The following is a 27253-nucleotide window of genomic DNA, read 5'->3' on the forward strand; positions in this document are numbered from 1 at the left end:
GAAAATTCAAGATGATCTTTTAGCGTTTCTGGGTGGTAGGTCTATTAAGTCAGACATGTAGGCTGGGCTTCACCATGAATATTTTTGTTCACTTTACCTGTTCAATCATAAGTGATCTTTTATTTTTTAAATTAAAGGATATTTATATGCACAACAGCTCAGCGCTTTATCAGATTCTCTCACCAAGCCATTATGATCTGTGATGAGCACAATGCCAAGGACTAAGCAGCTGACACTTTTTTTTCCCTTTTGTCTTTCTACAGAGCGTCCTGTGGCTGACAGTGAGCGGATGTTTGACACACTCCAGCGTTTAGGAATCCAGAGGCACGAAGTCCGCTTTTTCCTTCGTCATGAGCGTCCCCCAAACAGAGATTCAGGTGAATACTCCCATAAGAAAATAAATCGCATAATAAAGTATAGCTCAGACATCCTTTATAGAGTTAATTGACATCAATTTATTGTCATTGTTTTGCTTAATTATAAATAGCATGTCAGATTAGTCACATTGCAGTCACTCAGGAGATATGCTGCATTAAAACCTTTTGAGGAGAAAGTCAGTAAGTGATGCATTAGAGAAGATATTCTAATTCACAGTCAGTGAAAGGACGAATTCCTTAATGTGTTCATCCGAGAGGTGGTGAGATGAAAACGGTAATGGAATTAAAAAATGCGTGGGATAAACATAAAGGAATCCTGTTCAGAAGGAAGGATCCTCAGAAGCTTAGTGGAGATTGGGAGGCAGGGCAAGTACTAGGCAGACTTCTACGGTCTATGCCCCAAAATGGCAAGGATAAATCAAGGTCAGGTATATATGTAAAGTAGCACATATGAGTTTATCTTGTTGGGCAGACTGGATGGACCATACAGGTCTTTATCTGCCATCATCTACTATGTTACTATAGGTGTTGGTAGAAAGACCACTGTGACCACTCATTAATGATGACTAAGCATACAAAAATTTCTTCTTCCTTGACATTTAAGGGCTGAAATCTTATTTCATCTCTCTCCTATCATTACAAATATGTGTCATGTTTCACATCTTAAATTCCAGCTGAGGAAGGCTCAATACAGCTTTCGTTGTATTGCTATTTGATACAAGATGGAATCACGTGACCAGCAGAAATGAATTATTCTTGGGTTTATTACTTCTCTTAGATTTCCACTGTCCCGCCCTCGCGTAAAGACAAAATGACATCAGAGGAGGGGACAGTGTTACGAACGCAAGCAACAGAACACTGGAGAGTAGGGAACGCGAGCTCAACCTGCCTGCAGGGAACGCTGGATGGGAGGGCAGGGCAGAGGAGAATCGCTGGGGAGGGCAAAATCGTGGGACACGGATGGGAGGGCAGGGCACAGGACAATTGCAGGACATGGAGGAGAGGAGAATTGCGGGACACGGATGGGGGGCAGGGCAGCGGAGAATCGCTGGGGATGGCAGAATCGCGGGACACGGAGGGGAGGGCACAGGGAAGAATCGCTGGGCATGGAGGGGAGGACGGAATCACGGACGTCGAGGGGAGTGCAGGGCAAGAAGAATTGATGGACATGGAGGGGATGGGAGGAGAGGAAGAATCGCGGGACAGAGGGGGGAGGGCAGGGCAGAGGAGAATCGCTGGATGGAGAGGGCAGAATCGTGGGACACTGATGGGAGGGCAGGGCTGAGGAGAATCGCTGGACATGGAAGGGAGGCCAGAATTGCGGGACACAGGGGAGGGCAGGGCTGAGGAGAATCGCTGGACATGGAGTGGAGGGCAGAATCGCGGGGCACGGAGGGGGGGCAGGGCAGAGGAGAATCGCTGGACATGGAGGGGAGGGCAGAATTGCGGGACACTGAGGGAGGGCAGGGCGGGAGAATCGCGGGACACTGAGGGGAGGGAAGGGCAGAGGAGAATCGCTGGATATGGAGGGAGGCCAGAATCCTGGGATACGGAGGAAGGAGAATCGCTGGACATGGAGGGGAAGCCAGAATCGTGGGACACCGAGGGAACAGCAGAAGGGGATGCCAGAATCGTGGGACACCGAGGGGACAGCAGGGCAGAGGAGTATCGCTGCACATGGAGGGGAGGCCAGAATCACGGGACACAGAGGGGAGGCAGGGCAGAAATGAATCGCTGGACATGGAGGGGAGGCAGAATCGCGGGACACTGAGGGGACAGCAGGGCAGAGGAGGATCGCTGGAAATGGAGGGAAGGCCAGAATCGCGGGACACGGAGGGGACTACAGGGCAGAGGAGTAATTGCTGGACATGGAGTGGAGGCCAGAATCCTGGTATACGGAGGGGAGGGCAGGCAGAGGAGAATCGCTGGACATGGGAGGGGAGGCCAAAATCGCGGCAGACCGAGGGGACGGTAGTGGCAGAGGAGGTTCGGTGGAAATGGAGGGGAGGCCAGATTCGCGGGACACAGAGGGGATGGCAGGCCAGAGGAGAATCGCTGCACATGGAGGGGAGGTCAGAATCTTGGTACACGGAGGGGATGGGAGGGTAGGGAAGAATCACTGCACATGGAGGAGAGAGCATGGGAAAGAGAAGAAATCGCTTCAACGAGAGCCTTAAAACATAATTGCCATTACAGGATAGCCTTGGCTAGCAACCCGTTTCATTTTTTTTAAAGAAACTGGCCTTTTACTAATATATGATAAAGTATATCTTGATTAGAAAAGACAAGTTACAGTTTGGAACTTTTCAGCATAACTTGTGTGTGTGTGTTGTGTTTTTTTTTTTTGTTTTTGTTTTTTAGTTGGGCAAAGGGTACACGATTCAAATGCAAAGAGAAAATGGTGGTCAAAAGTTCCTGGGGAGCGAAGAATAGAAAATGGAGTAAGTACCCAATTGTAATAAGAGACTATTCCAGTAGAAGAACGTTTCTCTTTCAGAACAATCCCAACAAAATGAGGACCTGAAAATTTTTAATGCCGGGGAAAAGATACGTTTTTCGCAGCCTGTTCAAACTTCTTCTACTAACCTATAAATGTACTCACTCTGCTGCTCCCCAGTATCTCTCCACACTCGTCCTTCCCTACACCCCTTCCCGTGCACTTCCGCTCCATGGATAAATCCTTCTTATCTGTTCCCTTCTTTACTACTTGCCAACTCCAGACTTCGCGCCTTCTGTCTCGCTGCACCCTACGCCTGGAATAAAACTTCCTGAGCCCCTACGTCTTGCCCCATCCTTGGCCACCTTTAAATCTTGACTGAAAGCCCACCTCTTTAACATTGCTTTTGACTCGTAACCCACTCGCCTCCACCTACCCTCCTCTCCTCCTTCCTGTACACATTAATTGATTTGATTGATTACTTTATTTTTGTCTATTAGATTGTAAGCTCTTTGAGCAGGGACTGTCTTTCTTCTATGTTTGTGCAGCCTGCGTATGCCTTGTAGCGCTATAGAAATGCTAAATAGTAGTAGTAATACACAGCCAAATCACACAACAAAAAAAACAAAATAATGTCAAAAATCCTTAGCATCAAACTTTTAGAAGCATTCAGTCAGATCTGTTGATCCTTTTTGATCTCTTCATTTTCTGAGCGCACTAAAAATGTAGTACTCAATACTAAGGATTTTTGACACTTTATTGTGGGTTTTTGGCTGTGTGTGTATCATACATGACACAGGCAGTGAGGACGTTATAATGCCTTTGTATCGCTCCATGGTGCGACTGCACCTTGAATATTGTGTTCAATTCTGGTCACCCGCATCTCAGAAAAGATATAGTGGGAAATAGAAAAGGTGCAGAGAAGGGCGACGAAAATGATAAAGGGGATGGGATGACTCCCCTATGAGGAAGGCTAAATCGGCTGAGGCTCTTCAGCTTGGAGAAAAGACGGCTGAGGCGAGATAGGATAGAGGTCTATAAAATAATGAGTGGAGTGGAACGGGTAGATGTGAAGCGTCTTTTTTTTAAACGCTTTCCCAAAATACTAGGTCGAGGGGCATGCAGTGAAGCTACAAAGTAGTAAATTTAAAATGAATCTGAGAAAATCTTCACTCAACGTGTAATTAAACTCTTGGCATTCTTTGCTAGAGAATGTGGTAAAGGCGGTTAGCTTAGCGGGGTTTAAAAAAGGTTTGGACAGCTTCCTAAAGGAAAGTCCGTAGACCATTATTAAAATGGACTTGTGGAAAATCCACTGATTTCTAGAATAAGCAGCATCAAATGTATTGTACTATTTAAGATCTCGCCAGGTACTTGTGACCTGGATTGGCCACTGTTGGAAACAGGATGCTGGGCTTGATGGACCTTTCGTCTTTCCCAGTATGGCAATACTTATGTACTTATGACACCTTGTTCTAGTTTCTAGTTTTTCCTTTTCCTCTTCTCTTCCCCTCTTTGAAAATCCCCTCAGCTAATCTGTAAGCTTGGATGGCATGGTGGAGCCCTCACTGACCTGAGGTCTAGAGGGATGTTTCTTCTTGTGCTACTCTTTAGCTAGTCAAACATAACACAGTAGCTACTCCCTCCATCCTTTGGCATTTGCATCCAGGTGTTTCCATTTTATCATTTTTCTATGCATTTTCAAAGTATTCTTTGCAATTTTGAAACTATAGAATTAGGAGAGAGCAGAACAGCGGCTTCTAAATTTGAGTGGCTGCCAGTGCCACTAAGTGTGTGGGTGTAACATGGATTATAGACATAAGCAAGTTTTGAACTTTAAACTTAACACGTGTTGTTGAACTAATGTGTCCTGAACCTAGAGTTCAAGTAATTGCAACCAGAGGTCTTAGGTGGTGACTTGGTTACTTCATTCTATTGTGAGTCCTCCTGATTCTGCGGAGGTAATGTCACAAAAAGGGCAACAACTTGGCAGCTCAGGAGACTTGCTAGCTTATGGGCGCTGTTTTGCTGTCTTCCCATGTGCTTCCTGTTGCTCTCATTACATAGTGCACTAAAGCTTTGGGGAGACTCTGGCTTTGCATAGATGGACTGTTATTGTGGTTGCTTTTTCTTTCCTTTATAATCTGTTCTAAATGAAATCACAGGTCAGTAGTCCCAGGATGGATATGACTTTAGCTGATCTGCAGGAAATGGCTGCACGCCAACAGCAACAGATTGAAACTCAACAACAATTGTTAGCTACCAAGGTATGTTTCTGGAGTTTTGTTCAACAGGGCTTTTGTTCAACAGTTACCTACTGTACTGTCATTCCATTAGAGTTGACCATTAGAGAACTATTATTTCCACTGTTGCTATTTTGCTGCATAGAAAAATATAGATTCTGAGAAATAAATGTTGCATAATATGGAACAGGAGCTGGAAGAATTTATGAATTGCTCTCTGTGCTTAAGTTAGTTCATCTATATAAATAATTCCCACCTCCAATGTTCTGAAGCTCACTCAGTGGCAGTGAAGCACTGAAGCCCTGCACTGTTCATAGGCTAGGCTGTAAGCACCACTCACCCTCACTCATTAGACCCGCCCTCAGCCACGCTCCATCCAGACATAATTCGCAACTCCAACGTTCTAATGAAGCCGGAAGACGCAAGTCTCCAACTTCCGTAGTTGTGTAGATCGCTGTTCCCCATGAGTGTGTGCCCCGCCCTCGTGTCACAACTTTTATGACGTCGAGGGCAGAGCATGGCTTCATTACAACGTTGGAGTTCCGAATTATGTCTGCATGACGTCCCATTGCAACGTTGGAGCGCAGTATCCGCCCTTCCCCATGCCCCCCAAAGTCGCCGCCCCTCACCCGTACAACCCCCCCCCAGGTTGCCAACGCTACCACCCTCCACCCCCCCCCCCCCAACGTCGCCACAGCACCTGCTCAATTCTCCACCCCAGGTCGCCGCCGCTCCCCTCCCCTCCATCCAATGTCAGCTGCGGCTGGTACAACAAACAAAAACAAAAAAAAAAACCTACAAAAAAGCTTTGAAAAACGAAGCGGGGCACAGCCTCTTCATTCGCTTCAGTTTCGGCTGTTCCTGTGGTCCCCCAGGAACAGCTGAAACACAAGCGAAAGAGAAAGCTGTGTGAAGCGGCGTCCCTGGCGTGCAGGAGGTACAAACATTTCAGCAACAGCCGGCTCTTACGAGGGGGAGGGCCAGAGAGGTGAAGAGGGGGGTCCTGAAACGACAGGGGAGGGAAGGGGGGGTCATGAACAACACTGGGGGGGAGGGAAGGGGGGGTCCTGAAACTACAGAGGGGGGTCCTGAAATGACACGGGGGGGGGGGAGGGAATTCCTGGAAATGCACTGGAAGCGGAGGGGCGGTCCTGGAACTGCAAGGAAGGGGGGTCCTGGATCAAGGGGTAGCCAGGGGGATGGGAACAAGGAGGAGGGGAACAAGGAGGAAGGGGATCCTGGAACTCTGAGAGAGGGGGAGAGGTGGAGCGCGAAGGGGAGAGGGGGGATAGGAAGAATTGGGAGGGGGGTCCTGCAGCTCAGATGGGAAGAAGTGGGAGGGGTTTCTGGAACTCGGACAGGGGTGGAAGGGGGGAGATGGAAGGGGGTTCTGCAAACTCTCGGTCTCATACACTCTCGGTCTCACACACATTCTCTCTCTCACTCACACTCACACACTCTCTCTCACTGACTTGTGTCTCACATATGCACTCGCACACACTGTCATTCTGACACACATATGCACTCGCACCCAGTCTCATTCTCTGTCACGCACATCGCACAGTCACTCTCACACACACACACTCTCAAACATACACACTACGAGGAAAACCTTGCTAGCGCCCGTTTCATTTCAGTCCGAAACAGGCCTTTTTTACTAGTGTTTAATATTACATTTAAATCATTTATCACAATAAATTATGTGTTTGAAGACACACAAAGAATATATGGTTTCAACAAGTGAGCCCAGAAGACTTTAGACCAAGGAATTTTAAATTTCCATTCTATGTAACCTAGAATTTACAGTACACCACAATAATGGATGAAAACAATAGGTGATGATGACGATGCAGGCTGATAGTTGGATCTTTGTTGGAAACCCTCACAGATTTGTAAGAATGATAGTTTCACATTTTGATAAGAAACAAAGCTATTAGTTTAGTGTCCTGTCAAATAATGAACTCAGTCTAGAACATTTCAGTGGGATTAAAGACCTTTCCGTACATGAGAATTGTAGCTGAAGATAGTTTGACATAGAGTGAGCAGTCTCTTCATGCTGTATGTTAGTATAATGAAGTATTAGCAAGTTGAGTTTTGCATAACCAAGTTAAACGTAACATTTTCTTTCTAATAATGGTGTTGCATAGATGAGTATTTTTTTGACTCGGACTTTCATTCCAACACCTCAGGCCGCAAAAAAGTGCTGACAATGGATGCATCCCTTCTGGGTTGAGGAGTTCATGTGGATGGGCTCCACACTCAAGGTATTTGGTCCTCCCCAGGAAACAAATCTTCAGATCAATCTCCTGGAGCTCCGAGCGATCTGGATCGCTCTAAAGTCTTTCAGAGATCGGCTGTCCTCACCAAATTTTGCTCATTCAAACAGACAACCAGGTTGCTATGTATTACACCAGCAAGCAGGGAGGCACTGGATGATGCCCTCGTCTGTCAGGAGACCATCCTGATGTGGCATTGGGCTTGCCATCACTGCACGTACCTATAAGCCACTTATCTGGCAGGAAAAAACAGCATGACTGACAAACTGAGCACAAGCCAACATGAATGGTCTCTGAGCATGACTGTTATCCGCAAGATCTTCTGAGCTTGGGGCACCCCCTCGATGGATCTATTTGCTACTCAAATCAATCACAAAGTCCCTCAGTTCTGTTCCAGGTTTCAGGCCCATGGCAGACTAGCGCCTGATGCCTTCCTTCTTCATTGAGGGACAGGTCTACTGTATGCATCTCCTCCTATACCTCTTGTGGGGAAGACTTTGCTGAAACTGAAGATCGATGAACCATTATTCTGATCGCACCATACTGGCCTTGGCAGATCTGGTTCCCTCTACTTCTGGAATTATCCTCTGAAGAACCGTGGAGTGTTTTCCGACCCTCATAACTCAGAACGACAGATCCCATCTACATCCCAACCTTCACTCTCTGGCTCTGTCAGCCTGGATGTTGAGAGCATAGGATTTGCTTCCTTGGGTGTTTTGGAGAGTGTCTCTTGGGTCTTGCTGACTTCCAGGAAAGATTCCACTAAAAGGTGTTATTCTTTCAAATGGATGCGGTTGCCATCTGGTGAGAGAGCAAGGCCCTAGAATCCCCTTGCTTGCCCTACACAGTCCCTGCCTTGAATACCACCTTAGTCTGGTCTTAAGACTAACTCCGTAAGGGTTCACCTCAGTGCAATTAGTGCTTATCATTATCATGTAGAAGGAAAGCCCCTCTCTGGATAGCCTCTAGTTGTTTGATTTATGAGAGGCTTACTTTTGTTAAAGCCCCCTGTCAAACCTCCACCAGTGTCATGGGACCTCATAGTCGTTCTCGCCCATCTGATGAAAGCTCCTTTCAAGCCACTGGACTCCTGCCATGTGAAGTACTTGACATGAAAGGCCATATTCTTGGTGGCTGTTACTTCAGCTCGTAGGGTCAGTGAGCTTCAGGCCTTAGTAGTCGATGCACTTTACACTAAGTTTCATCACAACAGAATAGTCCTCCACTCACACCCTAAGTTCCTGCTGAAGGTAGTGTCTGAGTTCCATTTGAACCAGTCGCTTCTTTCCAACATTTTTTCTCTGACCTCATGCCCATCCTGGTGAGAGCGCCTTGCACACCTTGGATTGCAAGAGAGCACTGGCCTATTACATGGAGTGGACCAAGCTCCAACAGACAGTCTGCCCAGCTTTTTATTTCTTTTGATCCCAACAGGATGGGGGTTGCCATCGGGAAACGCATCATCTCTAATTGGCTGATTGATTGCATTTCCTTCATTTATGCCCAGGTTGGGCTGACACTGGAGGTCATGTTAAGTTTCACAATGTCAGAGTCATGGCTGCGTTGGTAGCCCACTTGCGGTCCTCCATTGAAGAAATTTGCAAGGCTGTGACATGGTTTTCAGTCCACATATTCACATCTCATTACTGCCTCCAGCAGGATACCCGACGTGACAGTCAGTTCGGGCAGACAGTGTTGCAGAATCTGCTAGGGTCTAGAATCCAACTCCACCCCCTAGGGGTGTTTTGGTGAGCCTGGATGCTAGGAATTCCCCACTTGTGAGAAATAGGCCTGCTTGTCCTCGGAGAAAGCGATGATACTTACCTGTAGCAGGTATTCTCCGAGGACTGCAGGCCTTATATTCTCACAATTCCTCCCACCTCCCCTTGGAGATGTCTCCTTTCTTATTTTTACTTTTTTGCTGTAGTATATAACTGAGGAGACTATGTTCTCGTGGCAGGTGCGAAGGCACTCGAGCATGTGCAGTGGAGTGTGTCTCACACTCCATAAAGCTCTACTTTTTTCCCCCCCCCCCATTGTGAACAACAGAATATACAACAGTATGTAGAGGTAAAGCAAAAAGGTTACAGAATCTAACATAGAATGTTGACCTTTAACCTTAGAGAACATAAACATAAATCATATTACAGATGTTAACAGCAGCATCAAATTCTCCCTGCAGGAGCAGTAGGAATATACCAAACACAGTAATTACAACACTGGTGATCAGTAGAAAACCTCTTCAGGGAGCAATATCACCATGTGTATATCTTTGTCACATTTTTGCATAATACTTATCTGAACGATCACAATCCCCACACACATACCATAGCTATTATTTCAACCAGTCATCCAAAAACTACAACATGCATTCTAACATACCTCATAGCCCATCCATACAAAAAGATCAAAAATAGATTGCAGTGATGCCCTACCTCCATAAGATATAATGAGACTAACTTTAGTCAGCCTTTCGGACCAAATATTGTTCCCTAAATATATGTACCTAAGCCTCTCTGGTGTCTCCCCCCCCCCCCCCCCCCCCCCCCATTCCTGTCTCATTTTGTGGGACACCAACTCCTTCATCCTCTGTTGCCCGATCTATACAGTAGGGCTATCTTCCATGGTCCAAAATTGTAAAATTAGTTTTTAAAGCCAATAGTAATGCTATTCCCAAGAACTTTTGGGTGGGGGAACTCTATAAGGGCTTGTTGAGAATCCCCCAAAACAATGTGCTATAATCCTAAGACACCTCCTGCTGTATAACACCTTCCCAAAGATTCAAAGTCGGAGCCCACAGAGTGAGTTTTGGGCAGTCCAGAAAGGAATGAATCTGAGATCCAGTTGAAACTTACCCTTGACACTGGTGGCATCTTTCCAGAGTTTCAGGGAGTTATTCTCCCCTCCCCCCATTTCCTAGTAATATATGTTCTGTGCAGAATTTTAAACCGTGTGTCTTGAAACTCTGCCGACTTCAGCAAGACAAAGGTGTTGGAGAACAATTCAAGGAACTGGGGTACATCAAAGTCCTGACCCATATCCATCTTCCACATCTCCATTAATCTAAGGATACTTTCCTGTCCAAAAGTACTTTTTACCAGCTTACCCCAGGTGAACAAACAATTAAGGTATTGTAGCAGATGTAAGATCCAAGGTGGTACCATCCCAGGCGTCCCCCAAATGTGCGAGATAAACTATTGTAATAATGTTCTGTCTTGGAAATACACCCACATGAGTGCGAGGGATATCCCAACGCTGCTGAAACTGTGCAAATGAAGGGATACCCAGAGGAGTTGGGGTTTTTTTCCTTCTTCTTTTGGGGACTCCCAAACTCAAGTCCCCAAAAGAAGGGAGAAAAAAAAAATCCCATACTCCTCTGGATATCCCTTCAAGCACTTTTCGAAAAAGGGATTTCTGAAACTCATAAGTCCCCCAGCAAAACTGAAACCACCAGTTCTCCAACCGGGGCCAGATGCAGAGCAGTCCAGAATATCTGCTGGAGACAAAGCAATACTGAAGGTTCCCAGAGTTTGGGATTCCCTGCTTTTCCCTCCCTACCCCCCTCCCCTTTTTTAGAACTTGTATGTATATGTATACAGATAGATATATAGATATAAAAGAGTAAAAGAAAGGCGTGGAAACCAATGCCCTCTTAACAGAAAACTGGCTGGGAGCTGCCTTCTTATGGGAAGCAAATTTTAATTCTTTGTTTCTGTGCTTGAATCTAGAACAGTTCTTAAGCATCGGGGTTCTTATCTTTTGAACAGGGGCGTAGCTAGGTGGGGGCATGGGACCCCCACAGATTTAGCCCTGGTCCCCCTACTTCCCCCCCCCCCCCCCCCCCCGCCAACCCCCTCCCCCCCACACACACACTTTTTGAGCCCTCCTCCCCGCTGCTGCTGCCACCGTCAGGTACCTTTGCTGTGGCGGGGTCCCCAACCCCCGCCAGCCAAAGTCCTCTTCAGCGCCGGTCTCCAGCGTGTTGCGGATCTGGATTCTGTTTTTGTGAGTCTTTTCTTGACACCTGACATCCGCACGTAGGAACATGCAGGACGTCAGGACTCACAGAAACAGAATCCAGATCATCAACGCACCGGAGATTGGCGCTGGAGAGGACTGGGGACCTCCGCCAGCAAAGGTACCTGGCGGGGGGAGGGTTGGCGGCAGCGGGAGGGGGTGTGATAGTGGTGGGGAGGGTTGGCAGCAGCAGGAGGGGAGTCTATAGTGGCAGGGGAGGGTTGGCAAACTTGGCGGCAGCGGGAGGGGGGGTCAATAATGGCGGGGGAGGGTTGGCAGCAGCAGAAGGGGGGGGGTCAAAAGTGGGGGGGGGGGGGGTCGGCGGCGCCAGGGGCGGCTAAAATGTGCCTCATCACCTCGGGCTCTGGACCCCCCTCCCGGTGAAGTCTGGCTGTGCCCCTGCTTTTGAGGTATTGGCTTGTGCAGTGCTGATGTAGCGCTGAGGCCTGCAGTGCTGGGTGCATGGTTTGCCTGTCTCTTGGGCCCTGTGTGTGGAATGGGGAGCACTCCTGAAAATGCTACTCTGGAGGTCTGGATTTCAGCTTTTTACCTAAGAAGCCTACATTTTGGCTTCCAGAACATCCCTCTCACATTTCCTATTGCATTGGGTACTACATGTACCAAGGTTCCTCCCCAGCACTGTCTTAACGTCTTATCTAGGTAGCACATGAGGTCCCCACCTTTGCATCATGTATGATGAGTTAAGATTTTTTTTGAGGTTTTGTATTCACAATGAGGCATAGTGGGTGGAGAGATTTATGTTGCTATTACTTGGATGTCGTGAGAATCAGATTTTTTTTAAATATGGTACTTATATGGCGGAATGTTCAAGTTCTGATTCCCTTGCCTCTGTTGTTTGGGGGAGGGGGGGGGAGATAGGGTTTTTTGTGGATTCAGATAATGTTTACATTTAATTCAAAAGAACTGCCATACTGTGTCAGACAAAGCTCCTTGAGGGTCATTTATGCAGTGTGTCATGCATCATCGTCTGGTATGTCCTAGCTAAAAAAAAAAAAAAAAAGTTCAGAACCATTGCATTAGGCTATCCCTCCACTTAATTTTATTGTACATGGTAGCAAGACTGTTAGAAAATTACATATGAAATTTCAAGATAAGCTATTTCACAGTTCACATGTAGCTTAAAATGTCTTTCAACCATTGTGATACTTTCACCTGACTGAGCATAGCATTCCCCTTTAAGTATCCTAACATGGATCCATATAAAAAAGCATGAGATGGGGCAGGTTCTGCAGTATTGAGGAAAGAAGGGATGGGAGTAGACTGGATGAGTCTTGTGGTCATAGTCTGCTGAAAAGAGAGGCAGAAATGGTTTGTTACATATACTGGAAAAAACAGTCATTGAAGGTGAAAGGTAAATTGACAGAGCAAACAAAGAATAGAAGAAAACAAACCCCAGGGAAAACAGACAGCAGCTTATGATTATAAGTACCAAACCAGAAAAGAGAAAATGTTGGAACTAGTACTGTGGGCGAAGTGCCACATACAAATACAGACACTAGATTTGTTAACTGTTTTGCTGTTGATAGCTTCCACCCCCCACAAAAAAAAGTGATAAAATATACGTGAAAATACTGTTTTGTTTTGTTTTTTTTAAGTCACAAAAAAACCACCCCAAAGAGCATTTTTTGAATCTTTGGAAGTTAAAAGTAATGTTTTTTGCTCTTTCCTGACACTCATCCTGCCCACTCCAGGAGCAGCGCCTGAAATTTTAAAGCAGCAGGACCAGCGGCAGCAGCAGCAGCAGGCTACAGAGCAGGAGAAGCTCAAGAGGCTGAGGGAGATTGCAGAGGCACAGGAGGCTAAGCTAAAGAAAGTGCGAGCACTCAAGGGCCACGTGGAGCAGAAGAGACTCAGCAATGGGAAACTAGGTGAGTAGCTTTGGGATGGATCTAGGAGGATTCTCATCTTTGGGTTTTAAAAAAGGTCAATTCCACCCAACTGCAAGAAGGCAGGCAGAAAACAAATTGCACAGCCAAGTATATTGTGTTTTTGATCCTGTCCACAAAAATTAATGGACCAAAATCTTTTTTGATTCTGGTCTTAACAAATATTGTCTCACAACTGGTTCTATAAAGCATGACTGAATTTGACTTTTGTTGAAATTTCTCAGTTTGATGGTTAAAGGAACCTGATCTACTCACTCTTTACTCCTTGTGGAATTCTGCAAAACTGTACAGTGCAGAATTCCCCACCCCCTGAAAACATGCAGAATTCTGCGAAGCTGCCAGCACCAGCTTGCTATCTCTCTCTCCCCAGCAGTGATAACATGCCAGCAGGAGGAGGAAGTGAACCACTTCACATCACATTTCCTCCTCCTGTGCTGGTTTAGAGCCAACTGTTTATATGAACCACATATACACAGTTGGGTCTAAATTGGCAGAGTAGGAGGAAGAGACCTGATGTGCAGCGGTTCACTTCCTCCTCAATTGCTGCGGGGAAGGGGAGAAAGCAGTAAATGCCGGCTGAGTGTGCTGTGGGGAAGATGGGAGGGGGACACAGCAAGGAGTGTGTGTCATGAGGAGGGAGGGTCTGATGCTCAAAGGATCATGGTAGAATTTCATTCTACCATGAACGTAGCACAGGAAAATTGCTGTAGGATGCTCTGAGTATTGAGCATTAAAATTAATACCATGTTAAAATACAGAACTCTGCACTAACTTTCCTGGCAGTGCCTGAGTGCTGATTGGCTGAGGCAGTGACAAAGTTGACAGTAGTTTAACTTATGACTTGGCCGGGATGAGGTCTCACTGGACCACCAGGGCATTTTATTAAGTTTGGGGGAGGGGGGCTAAGGGTAGCACCAAGAGGGTTGGGGAGGTCACTGGAATTCTAGAGCATTTTTAAAAGAAAGTTTTTGGAGGGCAGTAGAGTTAGGCTGATGCTCGGAGAAGGGGGTCTATTAGACCACCAGGCTTAAAAAAAAAATTTTTTTAAAGCCTGTCCAGAGCAGAGTTGGTCGGGTTTGAGGGAGAGAAAAGGGTTGCTGCTAGATAACTCTTCTCTCAACCAACATTTATAATGCTGCCTCAAAACTAGTGGAAAGTTTTCATTGCTAAACATGCTTGGGAAACTTTTTTTTTTTTGGAGGGGGAGGGGATTGCAGGGTTCCTAATGACCACATTTAACTGTGGTGTGTACTGACGGGTTTCAGTGTCTGTTCTGAAACCATTAGAGCATTCAGCGCACAATAATGTGCAAGGTAACCTGGCACTAATCCTGTTTTAATGCTGGTGTTAGTTTTGAGCATTGACCCTGAGTGCATTTTTGTGAGAGCAGGGCAGTGCAAACTGAGTGTGACATGTGGGAAGAGTGGGAATTGGAGGTGGGGGCGCAGCGCAAGATGATGTGCCGTGGGGGTGGAGGCAGAAGAAGCGGAGACTGTGTGCCACTGTGAAGAGCAATTTAAGTTTGAGGGTGGGAGAGAGAGAATGATAGGTTGGGAGAGGAGGAGGAAGAATTAAAAGTGGGAGGGGGTGAGTGCCTGGAGAATGAGACGTGGGGATACTGCATGTGGGAGAGGACTTGGGGGTAGAAGTGAGATGTAGCTGGGAGTTAGAGCGAGAGATACAACTAGAGAGCCTGAGGAGGGAAAAGATAGGGCATTTTAAGCCTTAGGACGGGGAAATTCTGTGCAAAAACGCTAAAAAATAAACAATGCAGAATTTTCAAAAATTTGCACAGGAGTCTTCAGCCAGGAATAACTCTTTTCCTGAAAATAGTTGAGCCCTGTTGATGATGTAGTACTTTTGTAGGGTGTGATATGACCACTTGCATGCAGACATCACTGCATATACTGATTCTGCTTAGATTCGCTCAGCATACCTAAAATATGATTTGTGAATGCTTTAAACTAGTCATTTTCCCATCTTAGTGGAACACCTCTTAGGAACTGACTTGCGTAGATAGCACGATAGCACAATAAAACTCTTTGCTGTTAAGTTACTCCTTTAAAAATAAATATTTCCCTTGCCCATCAGAGATGATGGATCTGGATGTGCTATGTGCTTCAGGCTAGGCTGGGGAAAGGAGAAAGCCAGTGAGTACTGCGAAGGGAGCTCCTCAAAGGAGATTCTCTTCCAACCCTTGAGGAAGGGATACTGAAGATGAAGGGCAAAAAGGAAGAAAGATACATACATACTCTGTTCTTTCCTTCCCATTGTAATGTGGGGATTGATGTGTGCTGTGTTTTCTCTCTGGCTTCTGTACTTGTTTCTGCAGATTCAGGCAATAGTGGGCTGCTGAATATGTGAATTTTGGAATCCAGCCCTGATTTGGAGGAGGCATCCCCTCCTACTTTGCCCTTCTCTTCAGATACAAGGGCTTTAGTTCTCTTAGCCAGGTGTATGTTTTTGCTAAGGTTCCTACTCTACTAGTTTGAGGTTTCTTTCCACTCATTTCCTTTATCTCATTTGTGGTGGTGGTGTTGGATTGCAAGTCACTTGAATAGGAAGGAATGAAATATTTAGTTTTCTAGGCAATTTTTGATTTAATATTTAGCTCTGCTGCTGTACCTGCAGCAAATTCTATTTGTAGCTCAACAGCAGGAGATACCAGACACTGTCTCTCCTGCTCTTGTACTAAATTGCTACATTGGTACAATTTAAGAGCATACAGGCGAAAAGCTGACACTTCCAGCCTAGGTGCCTCCTACTCAGGGTAAAATTTAAATTATTTTGGAAGCACTCAGTAGGCGTTCAGGAACAGAATAGAAAGGAGGAGTGAAAGCCAAGAAGTCTCTGGTTATGTTTTCCTTGCTGACTTTAATTGTATGTAGTGTCCTCCCCCTTACTCCTCCCACCCCTCCCAAAGCTGAGGGGACCAGATTTAGGCAAAATAGTCCCAATATTGCTTTGCCCTTTTATTTATTGTACTTTCTGTTCACAACAAAACTAAATACATTAGTTAGATCTTTTTGAAATCTTTGTAGTGCCTAGGAAAAAGTGAACATCCTGTCCAGTAGAAGTTTTTTTTTTTTTTTCTCTTGTTCTGTGCTCATATGTTCTGTTTGATTGTTCTGGAGCACCGATGTTCTGTTTGATGGTTCTGGAACACTGAGTGTTGGTGTATTTGTTAAATATTAACTCATTGCATAACTTAATAACACTGGATTCTTTGTAGAAGTGATTTGTATAGCATTGAAACTTAATCCACATATCTCCTTTTTGGATACCTCCTGCACTGGTTCAGTAAAATGTATCACAAGCCTGAAAAAACAAAAAACAAAAAAAAAACCCCGCTTTTTCCAGCACCTGTACAAAAACGTACAAAAATGTTAAAGTTAAAACTCCCAATTCTTGGGCTGGCCTGGTGGCTGAGGTCGGAGGGCCAGGTATTTACTCCCTAGGCTAGGGATGCTGTGGCGGAAGCCCTGGTCATTGTGCAATGGTGACACCTAGTGTTTCCTTTCTTTTCCGTGAGCGATCATTTTGGCCGCTCGTCCGGGTTGCTCCCTATTTTTTGGTGCCTTTTTTCGGCATCGATTTTGACCTCGCCGGCGTGATTTTTCCGCCCATGTCCTCGAAGCCTGCCAGCGGCTTCAAGAAGTGCATGCGGTGCAACCGGCCTATCTCGCTCACTGACAGACACACTTCATGCCTTCAGTGTTTTGGAGCTGGTCATCGTCCCAATGCCTGTACGTTTTGTCTTCAGCTGAAAAAGAGGACCCAGGTGACGAGATCGGCTCAGTGGAACCTTTTGTTTGGAGCCTCGTCCGGTCCTTCGGCGTTGACGGAGCCAGCGGTACCTAGGTCATCGATGGCATCGATGTCCAGAGCGCAGGTGATGGCTGTCCAGAGGTCCCACGCTGGTAGCAGTGAGCCATCGAGTGGGTCTCCACCTGCTTCGAAGGCTCCTGCGGTACAGGCCCCCCAGGACCGACCGCCTTCGGACCCGGCCCCAAGGAGACATGTGGATTCCACGTCTTCCTCTTTGGTACCGGGAGGTACCAGTGGCGTGCTTCGAGCGAAGGTGAAGAAGCATTGTCACCGGTCGCCTTCCCGTCACAGTACCGAGAGCTCCGGGGCGCCGAAGGATTCGGCACCCGTGAAGCGTCAACGCCAGGAGGACCGCTCACCCTCCATCCAGGAGATGTCAGTGCGCTCGTCTCCGGACAGCCCGGTACCGGCGTCGGCTGCCACCCAGGTTGACTCCCCACCAACGTCGCTGGAGGAAGCTTCGTCGCCGGCGGTGCGTGAGTCTTCCTCTCGGCACCGCCAAGGAGGACGTGGTTCCTCAGCGTCGAGACGGACCCGGCTTCGGACTGAAGTTCGTGAACTCGTGTCTGATACCGAGGGGGAGGCCTCGTGGGAGGCAGAGGAAGAGCCAAGATATTTCTCTGACGAGGAGTCTTGCGGTCTTCCTTCTGATCCTACTCCCTCACCTGAGAGGAAGCTTTCTCCCCCGGAGAGTCTGTCCTCTTCCTTTGTCCGGGAAATGTCTACGGCCATTCCCTTCCCTGTGGGTACGGAGAATGAGCCCAGGACTGAGATGTTCGAGGTCCTGGACTATCCTTCACCACCTAAGGAATCGTCCACTGTTCCTCTTTATAATGTCCTCAAACAGACATTGATGACGAACTGGATGAAGACACTAAGTAATCCCCACATTCCCAAAAAAGATTGAGTCTCAGTACCGAATCCACGGGGAACCAGAGTTGATGAAAACCCAATTACCTCATGAATCTGGTGTGGTGGATTTGGCCCTTAAGAAAGCCAAGAGTTCTAGGGATTACACATTGGTGCCCCCGGGGCAGGAGTCTAGAACACTGGAATCTTTTGGGCAGAAGGTCTACCATTCTGCTATGCTCATGTCCAAGATTCAGTCCTACCAGCTCTACACGAGCATCCACTTGCGGAACAATGTGCGGCAGTTGGCGGACTTGGTGGATAGCTCCCGTCGGAGCAGGCCAAGCTGTTTCAGGAGGTGGTCAGGCAGCTGAAGGCATGTGGTAAATTCCTGTCCGGGGGTGCTTGCGATAACTTTTGATGTTGCGTCCAGGGCCGCTGCTCAAGGTATAGTGATGCGCAGACTCTCATGGCTGCGTGCCTCTGACCTGGATAATAAGAGTCCAGCACGAGTTGCAGATGCCCCTTGCTGGGTGGATAATATTTTTGTGAGAAGGTCGAACAGGTGGTAGAGCGCCTCCACCAGCGGGACAAACCGCATTCGACAACTCTCCCACCGGGCCGCCTTCAGCATCTACCTCACTGGTAGACGTTTTATGGGGAAGGAGGAATTATCCCTATTCTTACATAAGCGCAGGTACAATCCACCTTCCCGACAGCCTGCTCAAGGCTAAACCCACACGCTCGTTCTCGTCAACAGCGTGCGCCTCCACAGGCCCTGCAGCTCCCAGCAAAGCAAGGGACTGGCTTTGACTGGCTCCAGTTGAGCATAGCTGCCATAAAATGTCCGGTGCCGGGTGATCTGCCGTTGAAGGGAGGTTCAATTTTTTCACCAAAGGTGGCCTCTCCAACCTCCAATCGTGGGTTCTCTCCAAATAGTCCCAGCTCGGGTACTCTCTCAATTTGGTCTCCGAACCGCCAAATGGCCCACCTGGGAGCTCAGTCTTTCAGCTTCCAGCACTGGCAGGTACTTGCAGAGGAACTCTCCGCCCTTCTCAGCGCCAATGCGGTCGAGCCCGTGCCACCGGGGCTAAGGGCTGGGATTCTATTCCAGGTACTTTCTTGTGCAAAAGAAACAGGGGGGATGGTGTCCCATCCTAGACCTAAGGGCCCTGAACAATATCTTGTTTGAGAAAAGTTCAGGATGCTTTCCCCTGGGCACCCTTCTTCCCATGATTCAGGCAAACAATTGGCTATGCTCTCTGGACTCAAAGGACGCTTATACTCACATCCCGATACCTGCCAGCTCACAGACAGTATCTGCGATTCACTTGGGAACACGGCATTCCAGTACTGTGTGATACCCTTTGGTCTCGCCTCTGTGCCCAGAGTGTTACAAAATGCCTGGCTGTCGTGGCGCCGGCCCTACGCAGGCTGGGAGTGCATGTGTCCCTTATCTTGACGATTGGCTAGTGAAGAACACCTCGGAGGCAGGAGCGCTACATCCATGCAGATGACTATTCAACTCCTGGAGCTACTAGGGTTTGTGATAAATATCCAAAGTCCCATCTTCTTCCAGTTCAGAAACTAGAATTCATAGGAGCTCTGCTGGACTCCCAGATGGCTCGTGCCTACCGTCCCCGAAACAAGGGTGTACAATCTCCTGTTCTCTCATTTCCTGGGTGCGGGCCTCTCAGTAGATCACAGCTCGGCAGTTGTTGAGATTGCTCGGCCACATGGCCTCCACAGTTCATGTGAATCCCATGGCCCACCTTCACATGAGATCAGCTCAATGGACCCTAGCTTCAGTGGTACAAAGCTGCTGGGGATCTAGAGGACATGATCCTATTGTCCATGAGTTTTCTCCAATCCTTTATTGTGAACAATCCGCTCAAATTTGACCCTGGGACATCCCTTCCAAATTCCTCAGCCACAAAAAGTGCTGACTACGGATGCATCTCTTCTGGGGTGGGGAGCTCATGTCGATGGGCTTCACACCCAGGAGAGTTGGTCCCTCCAGGAACAGGGCTTTCAGATCAATCTCCTGGAGTTGCGAGCGGTCTGGAAACGCTCATAAAGGCTTTCAGGGATCGCTGTCCATCAAATTATTCAAATTCAGACGGACAATCAGGTTGCCATGTATTACATCAACAAGCAGGGGGAAACACCGGATCTCGCCCCTGTGTCAGGAAGCTGTCAGAATGTGGTTGTGGGCTCGCTGGTATGGCATGGTTCTTCAGGCCATATATCTGGCAGCGTAAACACAGTCTGGCGCCGCAGGTTGAGCAGGATAATGCCAACCGCACGGTGGTCTCTCGAGAGTGGTACGCGAGATATTCCCAGCGTGGGGTACTCCCTTGGTGGATCTCTTTGCCTCTCGAGCCAACTACAAGGTCCCTCAGTTCTGCTCCAGACTTCAGGCCCACGGCAGGCTAGCGTCGGATGCCTTTCTCCTCCATTAGGGGGAGGGGCCTCCTGTATGCTTATCCTCCCATAACCTTTGGGGGGGAAGAACTTTGCTGAAACTCAGGCAAGATCGAGGGAACATGATTCTGATCGCTTCCCTTCTGGCTGCGTCATATCTGGTTGCCTCTTCTTCTGGAGTTGTCCTCAAAAGGAAACGTGGAGATTGGAGTGTTTTCCCAACCCTCATTACTCAGAACGAGGGGGTCCTTCTGCATTCCCAAACTCCAGTCCCCTGGCTCTCATGGCTTGGATGTTGAGGGCGTAGATTTTGCCTCCTTGGGTCTCTCTGAGGGTGTCTCCCAAGTCTTGCTTTCTTCCAGGAAAGATTCCACTAAAGAGTTATTCTTTTAAGTGGAGGAGGTTTGCTGTGTAGTGTGACAGCAAGGCCCTAGATCCTCGCTCCTGTCCTAACACAGACCCTGCTTGAATACATTCTGCTCTTGTCCAAGTCTGGTCCTCAGACCAACTCTGTAAGTGTTCATCTTAGTGCAATTAGTGCTTATCATTACCGTGTAGAAGGTAAACCGATCTCGGGACAGCCTTTAGTTTGTTTGCTTCTTGAGAGTTTGTTTTGTCAAAGCCCCCCATCAACCTCCTACAGTGTCATGGGATCTCAACGTCGTTCTCACCCAGCTGATGAAACCTCCTTTTGAGCCACTGAATTCCTGCCATCTGAAGTACTTGACCTGGAAGGTCATTTTCTTGGTGGCAGTTACTTCAGCTCGTAGAGTCAGTGAGCCTCAAGCCTTGGTCGCTCATGCTCCATATACTAAATTTGTATCATAACAGAGTAGTCCCTCCGCACTCACCCTAAGTTCTTGCCAAAGGGTGATGTCGAGTTCCATCTGACCCAGTCAATTGTCTTGCCAACATTCTTTCCCCCGTCCTCATACCCGCCCTGCTGAACGTCAGCTGCACACATTGGACTGCAAGTGAACATTGGCCTTCTATGTGGAGCGGACAAGCCCCTTCAGACAGTCCGCCCAAATGTTTGTTTTTTTCGATCCCAACAGAAGGGGAGTGGCTGTCGGGAAACGCACCATTTCTAATTGGCTAGCAGATTGCATTTCCTTCACTTACTCCCACACTGGGCTGACACTTGAGGGTCATGTCACGGCTCATAGTGTTCGAGCCATGGCAGCATCAGTGGCCCACTTGAAGTCAGCCACTATTGAAGAGATTTGCAAGGCTGCGACATGGTCATCTGTCCACACATTCACATCTCATTACTGCTACAGCAGGATACCTGTCGTGACAGTTGGGTTTGGGCAGACGTGCTGCAGAATCTGTTTGGGGTTTAGAATCCAACTCCACTCCCCTAGGCCCATTTTTATACTGTTCCAGGCTGCACTCTCAGTTAGTTGGTTAAGTTTTTAGGTCAGGTCAATCTCATTATGTCCTTGCAGTTACGAGGCCCAATTGACCATGTTTGTTGTTTTGAGTGAGGCCTGGGGGCTGGGGATACCATACATGTGAGGGACAGCAGGCTGATTGTTCTCACCAACCCGCCCACCTCCCCTTTGGAGTTGTCTTCCCTTGTCTTTGCTTTCTACTTCACTGAGGAGCATGCTCGCGCTACGGGCGGCAAGATGGTCACGCATGCACAGTGCGCGCGAGGGCTAGCAAACTTTTCTTGCTAGGAAGATCTTCCGATCCTGGCGCTGCTGATGGACGTCACCACATGTGAGAACAATCAGCCTGCTGTCCTCAGAGAATACCTGCTACAGGGTATGTATCTTTCGCTTTCTAGAGACCAAATGGTGCACTTGTTTACAAAACCCTTAGTGACTTATCTCTGGTTTCCCCTAGCTATTGGGAGAGCTGGAGAGCTGTGTGGATTCCCATAAGGTTTACTGGGAGGGAGGAGGAGCATCGGAGAGGTTTTGGGGACCTCTGCCAGGACCTCCTCCTACTGACTACAATTATACTGAACATGAAGTCTTCAGAGTGGGAGAAAAAGGATGGTTTTGCATATGTGTATTATTTGAGAGTGATGGCTGGAGTGCTATGGTGGCCTAGACTTTATTGGAAGTTATCAGAATGGGCTAACAGGCACTTACAATTTCAACTGTAATTTTTTGTTTTGGTTTGTGGGTAACTTGTGGGGACTGTTCAGGTGCAGCCCTATTGGGAATAAAGGCTATGGTTAAGGGGTTGCAATGAGTGCACAGTGTCTGTCTATGTGGATATGAAACAGTAGATGAAATTGATCATACAGGTCTATACGTATGGGCACTGGAAAAAGTGTGTTTTGTTTTCTTTGCAGGGTAGCTTGATCTATTCTTGCGCAGAGCCCTATCAGACCTAGTGGCGATTAATAATGGAGGGCAATGATACATAGTGTCTGTGTATGTGGATATGAAACATAGTTAGTTGAAAATGAATACACAGGTCTATATGCATGGATAATGGATATGCTTTTTGTTTTTTTTTTTTGTTTCTCTTTCTTCTTCTGGGAAGTTGGCGGGAATGTGGGTTGTATGAATCATTATCAGTTCTGCTGTTGGGGGGGGTGCATAGGGAAGATGTTATAAGTGCCAGTTCCCCGTGGGGGGAACGAGGCCTCTTGGGATTGCGGGAAAGAGGGAAGTGGGGAGGGGTTGTGTAGGGTTTTGTGTTCTTGGGTTAGGCTAGGAGCTTAATAGAGTTGGACAGAGGGCGGTATGACAGGGAAAGTATGATTGGAAGCTGTGGGTTGGCCTGGGGGACTGGGAGACTGTGGTCTGGGAGGAGAGATGCTCATTGGGATATCCCTTCTGGAATTATGATATGTGGTTATGTATACAAAGATATTTGTTAAACTTAATACATGGTTAAAGTGGTCACATGGAATGTAGGTGGGATTAATTCTCTAATAAAGAGGTCCAAGATACTGCAAACATTTGCATAGAAACGGGATGGACATTGCTTTACTTCAGGAAACTCATCTTAACAACTTGGAACATGCTAAGCTCCAAACTTGGTGGGTGGGGGCAGTGTGTGGCAGCTCTGGCACAGAAGAAGAAAGGGAGGGGGGTTGCTATTTGGTTAAGAAAGGGGATAGCAGAACAGTCAAGCAATTGGGCCAGTATTGTTTCAAAATTGCTGCTTATGCAGATGACTTGTTAATACATCTTACAAGCCCGCAGGCCTCTCTTCAGTCATTGCTAGAGACCTTTCGGGAGTAGGGAGACTATGCGGGTTTACGGCTGAACTTGGCAAAATTAGAAGCGTTGGCTTTGTCAGCTCAATTACGTGCAGATTGGGGACAGGACTTTCCCTTGCAGTGGGCTGATAACTCTTTAAAATATCTTGGTATTCGGCTGGCTATGGATGTGTTGGCATTGTATACACTTAACATTTCAGTGTTGCTTGATGCCACTAAGGAAAGTTTGGACGGGTGGATGTCTCTTCCTTTGTCGCTGATAGGTAGGATCAATTTGATAAAGATGGTTCTATTTCCTAGGTGACTGTATGTCCTGCAAACGCTACCTTTGAGAGTTAGACAGCCAGATTTAAAAAGACTTAACAGGATGTTTAGTCATATTTGTTGGATGGGCAAAAAACCCAAACTTAGGCTCTGCTGCTGGGTAGTGGGAATCAGGGAGGAGTGGGGTTTCCTAATTTGCAAGCGTATAATCAGGCTTGCCTTCTGAGGCACCTGGGAGATTGGTTTACCCAGTCCCGAAAGTATACAACTATAGATTTGGAGCGGGCGTATTATGCCCCCTATGAACTATTTTCCCTGTTACACCTGAAGCCAAATCAGGTACCCACTCATCTTAGAGATGCGTGCTTGTCTGACATTGCTGCCTGGATGTCTCACGCCACCTGAAATTAAACATGACCAAAACCGAGCTTCTCATTTTTCCCCCCAAACCCACCTCACCGCTTCCCCCCCCCCCCCCCCCCCCCCCCCCGTTTTCTATTTCTGTTGATGTCTCTCTCATTCTCCCCGGTCCTCTTCACCTCGTAACCTTGGGGTCATCTTTGACTCCTCTTTCTCCTTCTCTATTCACAACAGATTGCCAAGACCTGTCGTTTCTTTCTTTACAACATCCGTAAAATCCGCCCCTTTCTCTCAGAACACTCTACCAGAAACCTCATCCACACCCTTGTCACCTCTTGTTTAGACTACTGCAATCTGCTTCTTGCTGGCCTCCCACTTAGTCACCTCTCCCTTCTCCAGTCGGTTCAAAACTCTGCTGCCTGTCTCGTCTTCCGCCAGGGTCGCTTTACTCATACTACCCCTCTCCTCAGGTCGCTTCACTGGCTCCCTATCCGTTTTTGCATCCTGTTCAAACTTCTTCTACTAACCTATAAATGTACTCACACTGCTTCTACCCAGTATCTCGCCACACTCGTCCTTCCCTACACCCCTTCCCGTGCACTCCGTTCCATGGATAAATCCTTCTTATCTGTTTCCCTTCTCCAATACTGCCAACTCCAGACTTCGCTCCTTCTGTCTCGCTGCACCCTACGCCTGGGATAGACTTCCTGAGCCCCTACATCTTGCCCCATCCTTGACCATCTTTAAATCTGGATTGAAAGCCCACCTCTTTAACATTGCTTTTGACTTGTAACCACTCTCCTCCACCTACCCTCCTCTCCTCTTTCCTCTACACAATTGATTTGCTTGCTTTATTTTTGTCTATTAGATTGTAAGCTCTTTGAGCAGGGACTGTCTTCTATGTTTGTGCAGTGCTGCGTACGCTTTGTAGCGCTATAAAAATGTTAAATAGTAGTAGTAGTAGTAGTAGAGATAGTGTATTGCAAAAGCCAATGAGGGAGATGTGGAAAATGTTAGTGGAGAAATTAGGAGGAGACCCATATGTGTCAGACCAGCTTACAGTGAGGGGTAATATTTTATTTCAGGCGGGGATGGACAATTCCACATTTGCCAACTGGGAACGGATAGGGGTGGTGAAGCTTGAACAGTTAGTGGGGAGTGAGATGAATTAGAACTCCGGTTGGGAGCGACTTGGGGGAATCGATTCGCTTATGCCCAGATTAAGCATTATATGGCTTCACTGGATAAATCATTGTTGGGGATTCATTTGGGGGCCCGTGTTCGTGACTTCTTTCAGGAAACATTAAATGAGGAGCTTACAGTCTCAGGCATCCATAAATTGTTGATTAAGAGGATAGCCTGTAAGGACTATACTAGTATTAAAAATAGTTGGGCGCGGGATATTGGAGACCCTTTAGAAGACTGGGACATGGCAGCTTCCTTAAAGAGCATTGTAAGCCTTACGACTGATGAAAGATTGAGGGAATGTGGTTACAGAGTGATTTTATGTGTATATATGACCAAGGCCCAGTTGGCGCATATGGGAGGACAAGGAGGTTCAGTGTGTTCCAAGTGTGAGCAGAGTACTCATTCTTTTTATCATGCAGTATGGGCTTGCCCTGGGGTGCAAAATTTTTGGGCTCAAGTTAGAAGATTCCTAATCCACCTAGTGGGCTATGCAATTCCAGGGACGGAGGCCTAGTTTTTGCTAGATAAACCCAGGGCTTTTCGCCCTTTGTCTAAGTGCGCCAGTATCTTATATAGTAAATTAAGTTTTAGTAGCCCGGAAAACGGTAATGCAGTATTGGACAACACCGGATTCTCCATCTTTTTGGCATTGGAGGAATCGGATACATCTTTTGGTCTCGTGGGAGGCTAGGTCGGCGAGGGGATCCCCGGGTCGCAAGAAAAAAATTTCTTCAGATTTGGGACCCTTACTTGCAGTCTCTCAGTCCTCGGAGTCGTAGCTTAATAGTGAACACATTATAAATTAAGATCTTTGACTGTCCAGCTTGGTATGATAGCTTCAATTTTGAGTTGTATGGAACATTAGCGGCGGTGGGGGGGAGGGGGGAGGTTTTTTGAATATTTAGGAGGTCTTCTAGTGGGAAGAGGATTGTAAAGGGAGTTGGGGGTTAACTTTGGGGTTAAATAGCGCAGTAATCTGGGATTACGTGACCCTTGGGTTGGGTTACTGTTTTTGGTATATGAAGGGAGAGGAGTGTATGTAACCCATGTTAGTATTAGCGTTGGGAGCTAATAATAAAGACATACCAAGCAATAGTGGTTCATGCATATTTCAGTTTATTCGGTATGATAATGGTAACTTGGGTTTAGGAATGGCTTATTACATTAATATAATTAGGAAAGGGGGGTTGGGGTAAAAGAATAAAAGTATGTTGATGGTTTATAATACTTGAGCTTCATTGGATATAGCTTATGTATACTTGATGTACATTCATTGGAGAATTTATCTTCTGTCTTCAATAAAAACATTGAAACATAAATATAATGTGTGAATAGTTGTGGTTGTTTGTAACCCTACTGGGTATGTAAAAATGAAGGCAAACAAGATGCAGGTGATACCTTATTGCTAGACTAATATAATATGTTTGGGACCTCTTTATCCATTTGACCTTCATTCCTACATATCTTTTGAAAATTGTGCAGAGATGCTACCTTTAATAACTTCTGTTCACTATGGGTTTTGGTTTCCTTCACTAGTGGAAGAAATTGAACACATGAATAACTTGTTCCAGCAAAAGCAGAAGGAGTTGGTGGTGGCCGCGTCTAAAGTGGAGGAACTGAGCAGACAACTGGAGATGCTGAAGAATGGCCGAATTGATGGTTACCATGACAACAAGTCCACTGTGGCCGAGCTGGACAAGCTGTATAAGGAGCTGCAGGTATCATGCCGGGATGCGCCATAGAACCCGTTTCATGTTCTCAAGCTGCTGCAGCACATTCCTTACCCCAGGGCTTGTCTTCTCTTCATCTAAACTCAGTACATCCTCCTTTTCCTCCAGCAGTCGGTGATTTAGATCTGATTTAAGAGATCAGCAGAGTCATCCTCAAGTGTTGCCT

The 27253-nt window shown here is 47.0% G+C and overlaps 1 protein-coding gene across 1 annotated transcript in view; it reads left to right on the forward strand.

Annotated features, from left to right (window-relative positions):
* TP53BP2 (tumor protein p53 binding protein 2) overlaps positions 1 to 27253 on the forward strand; it is a 184219-nt gene that overhangs the window by 100481 nt on the left and 56485 nt on the right. The window contains 6 exon segments of the mRNA XM_030195966.1: positions 264 to 377; positions 2739 to 2818; positions 4980 to 5081; positions 13063 to 13078; positions 13081 to 13239; positions 26894 to 27075. Of these exon segments, the coding sequence (XP_030051826.1) occupies positions 264 to 377; positions 2739 to 2818; positions 4980 to 5081; positions 13063 to 13078; positions 13081 to 13239; positions 26894 to 27075 (653 nt within the window).

The sequence above is a fragment of the Microcaecilia unicolor genome, chromosome 3, assembly GCF_901765095.1.
Source record: "Microcaecilia unicolor chromosome 3, aMicUni1.1, whole genome shotgun sequence".
NCBI classification, from domain to species: Eukaryota; Metazoa; Chordata; class Amphibia; order Gymnophiona; family Siphonopidae; genus Microcaecilia; species Microcaecilia unicolor.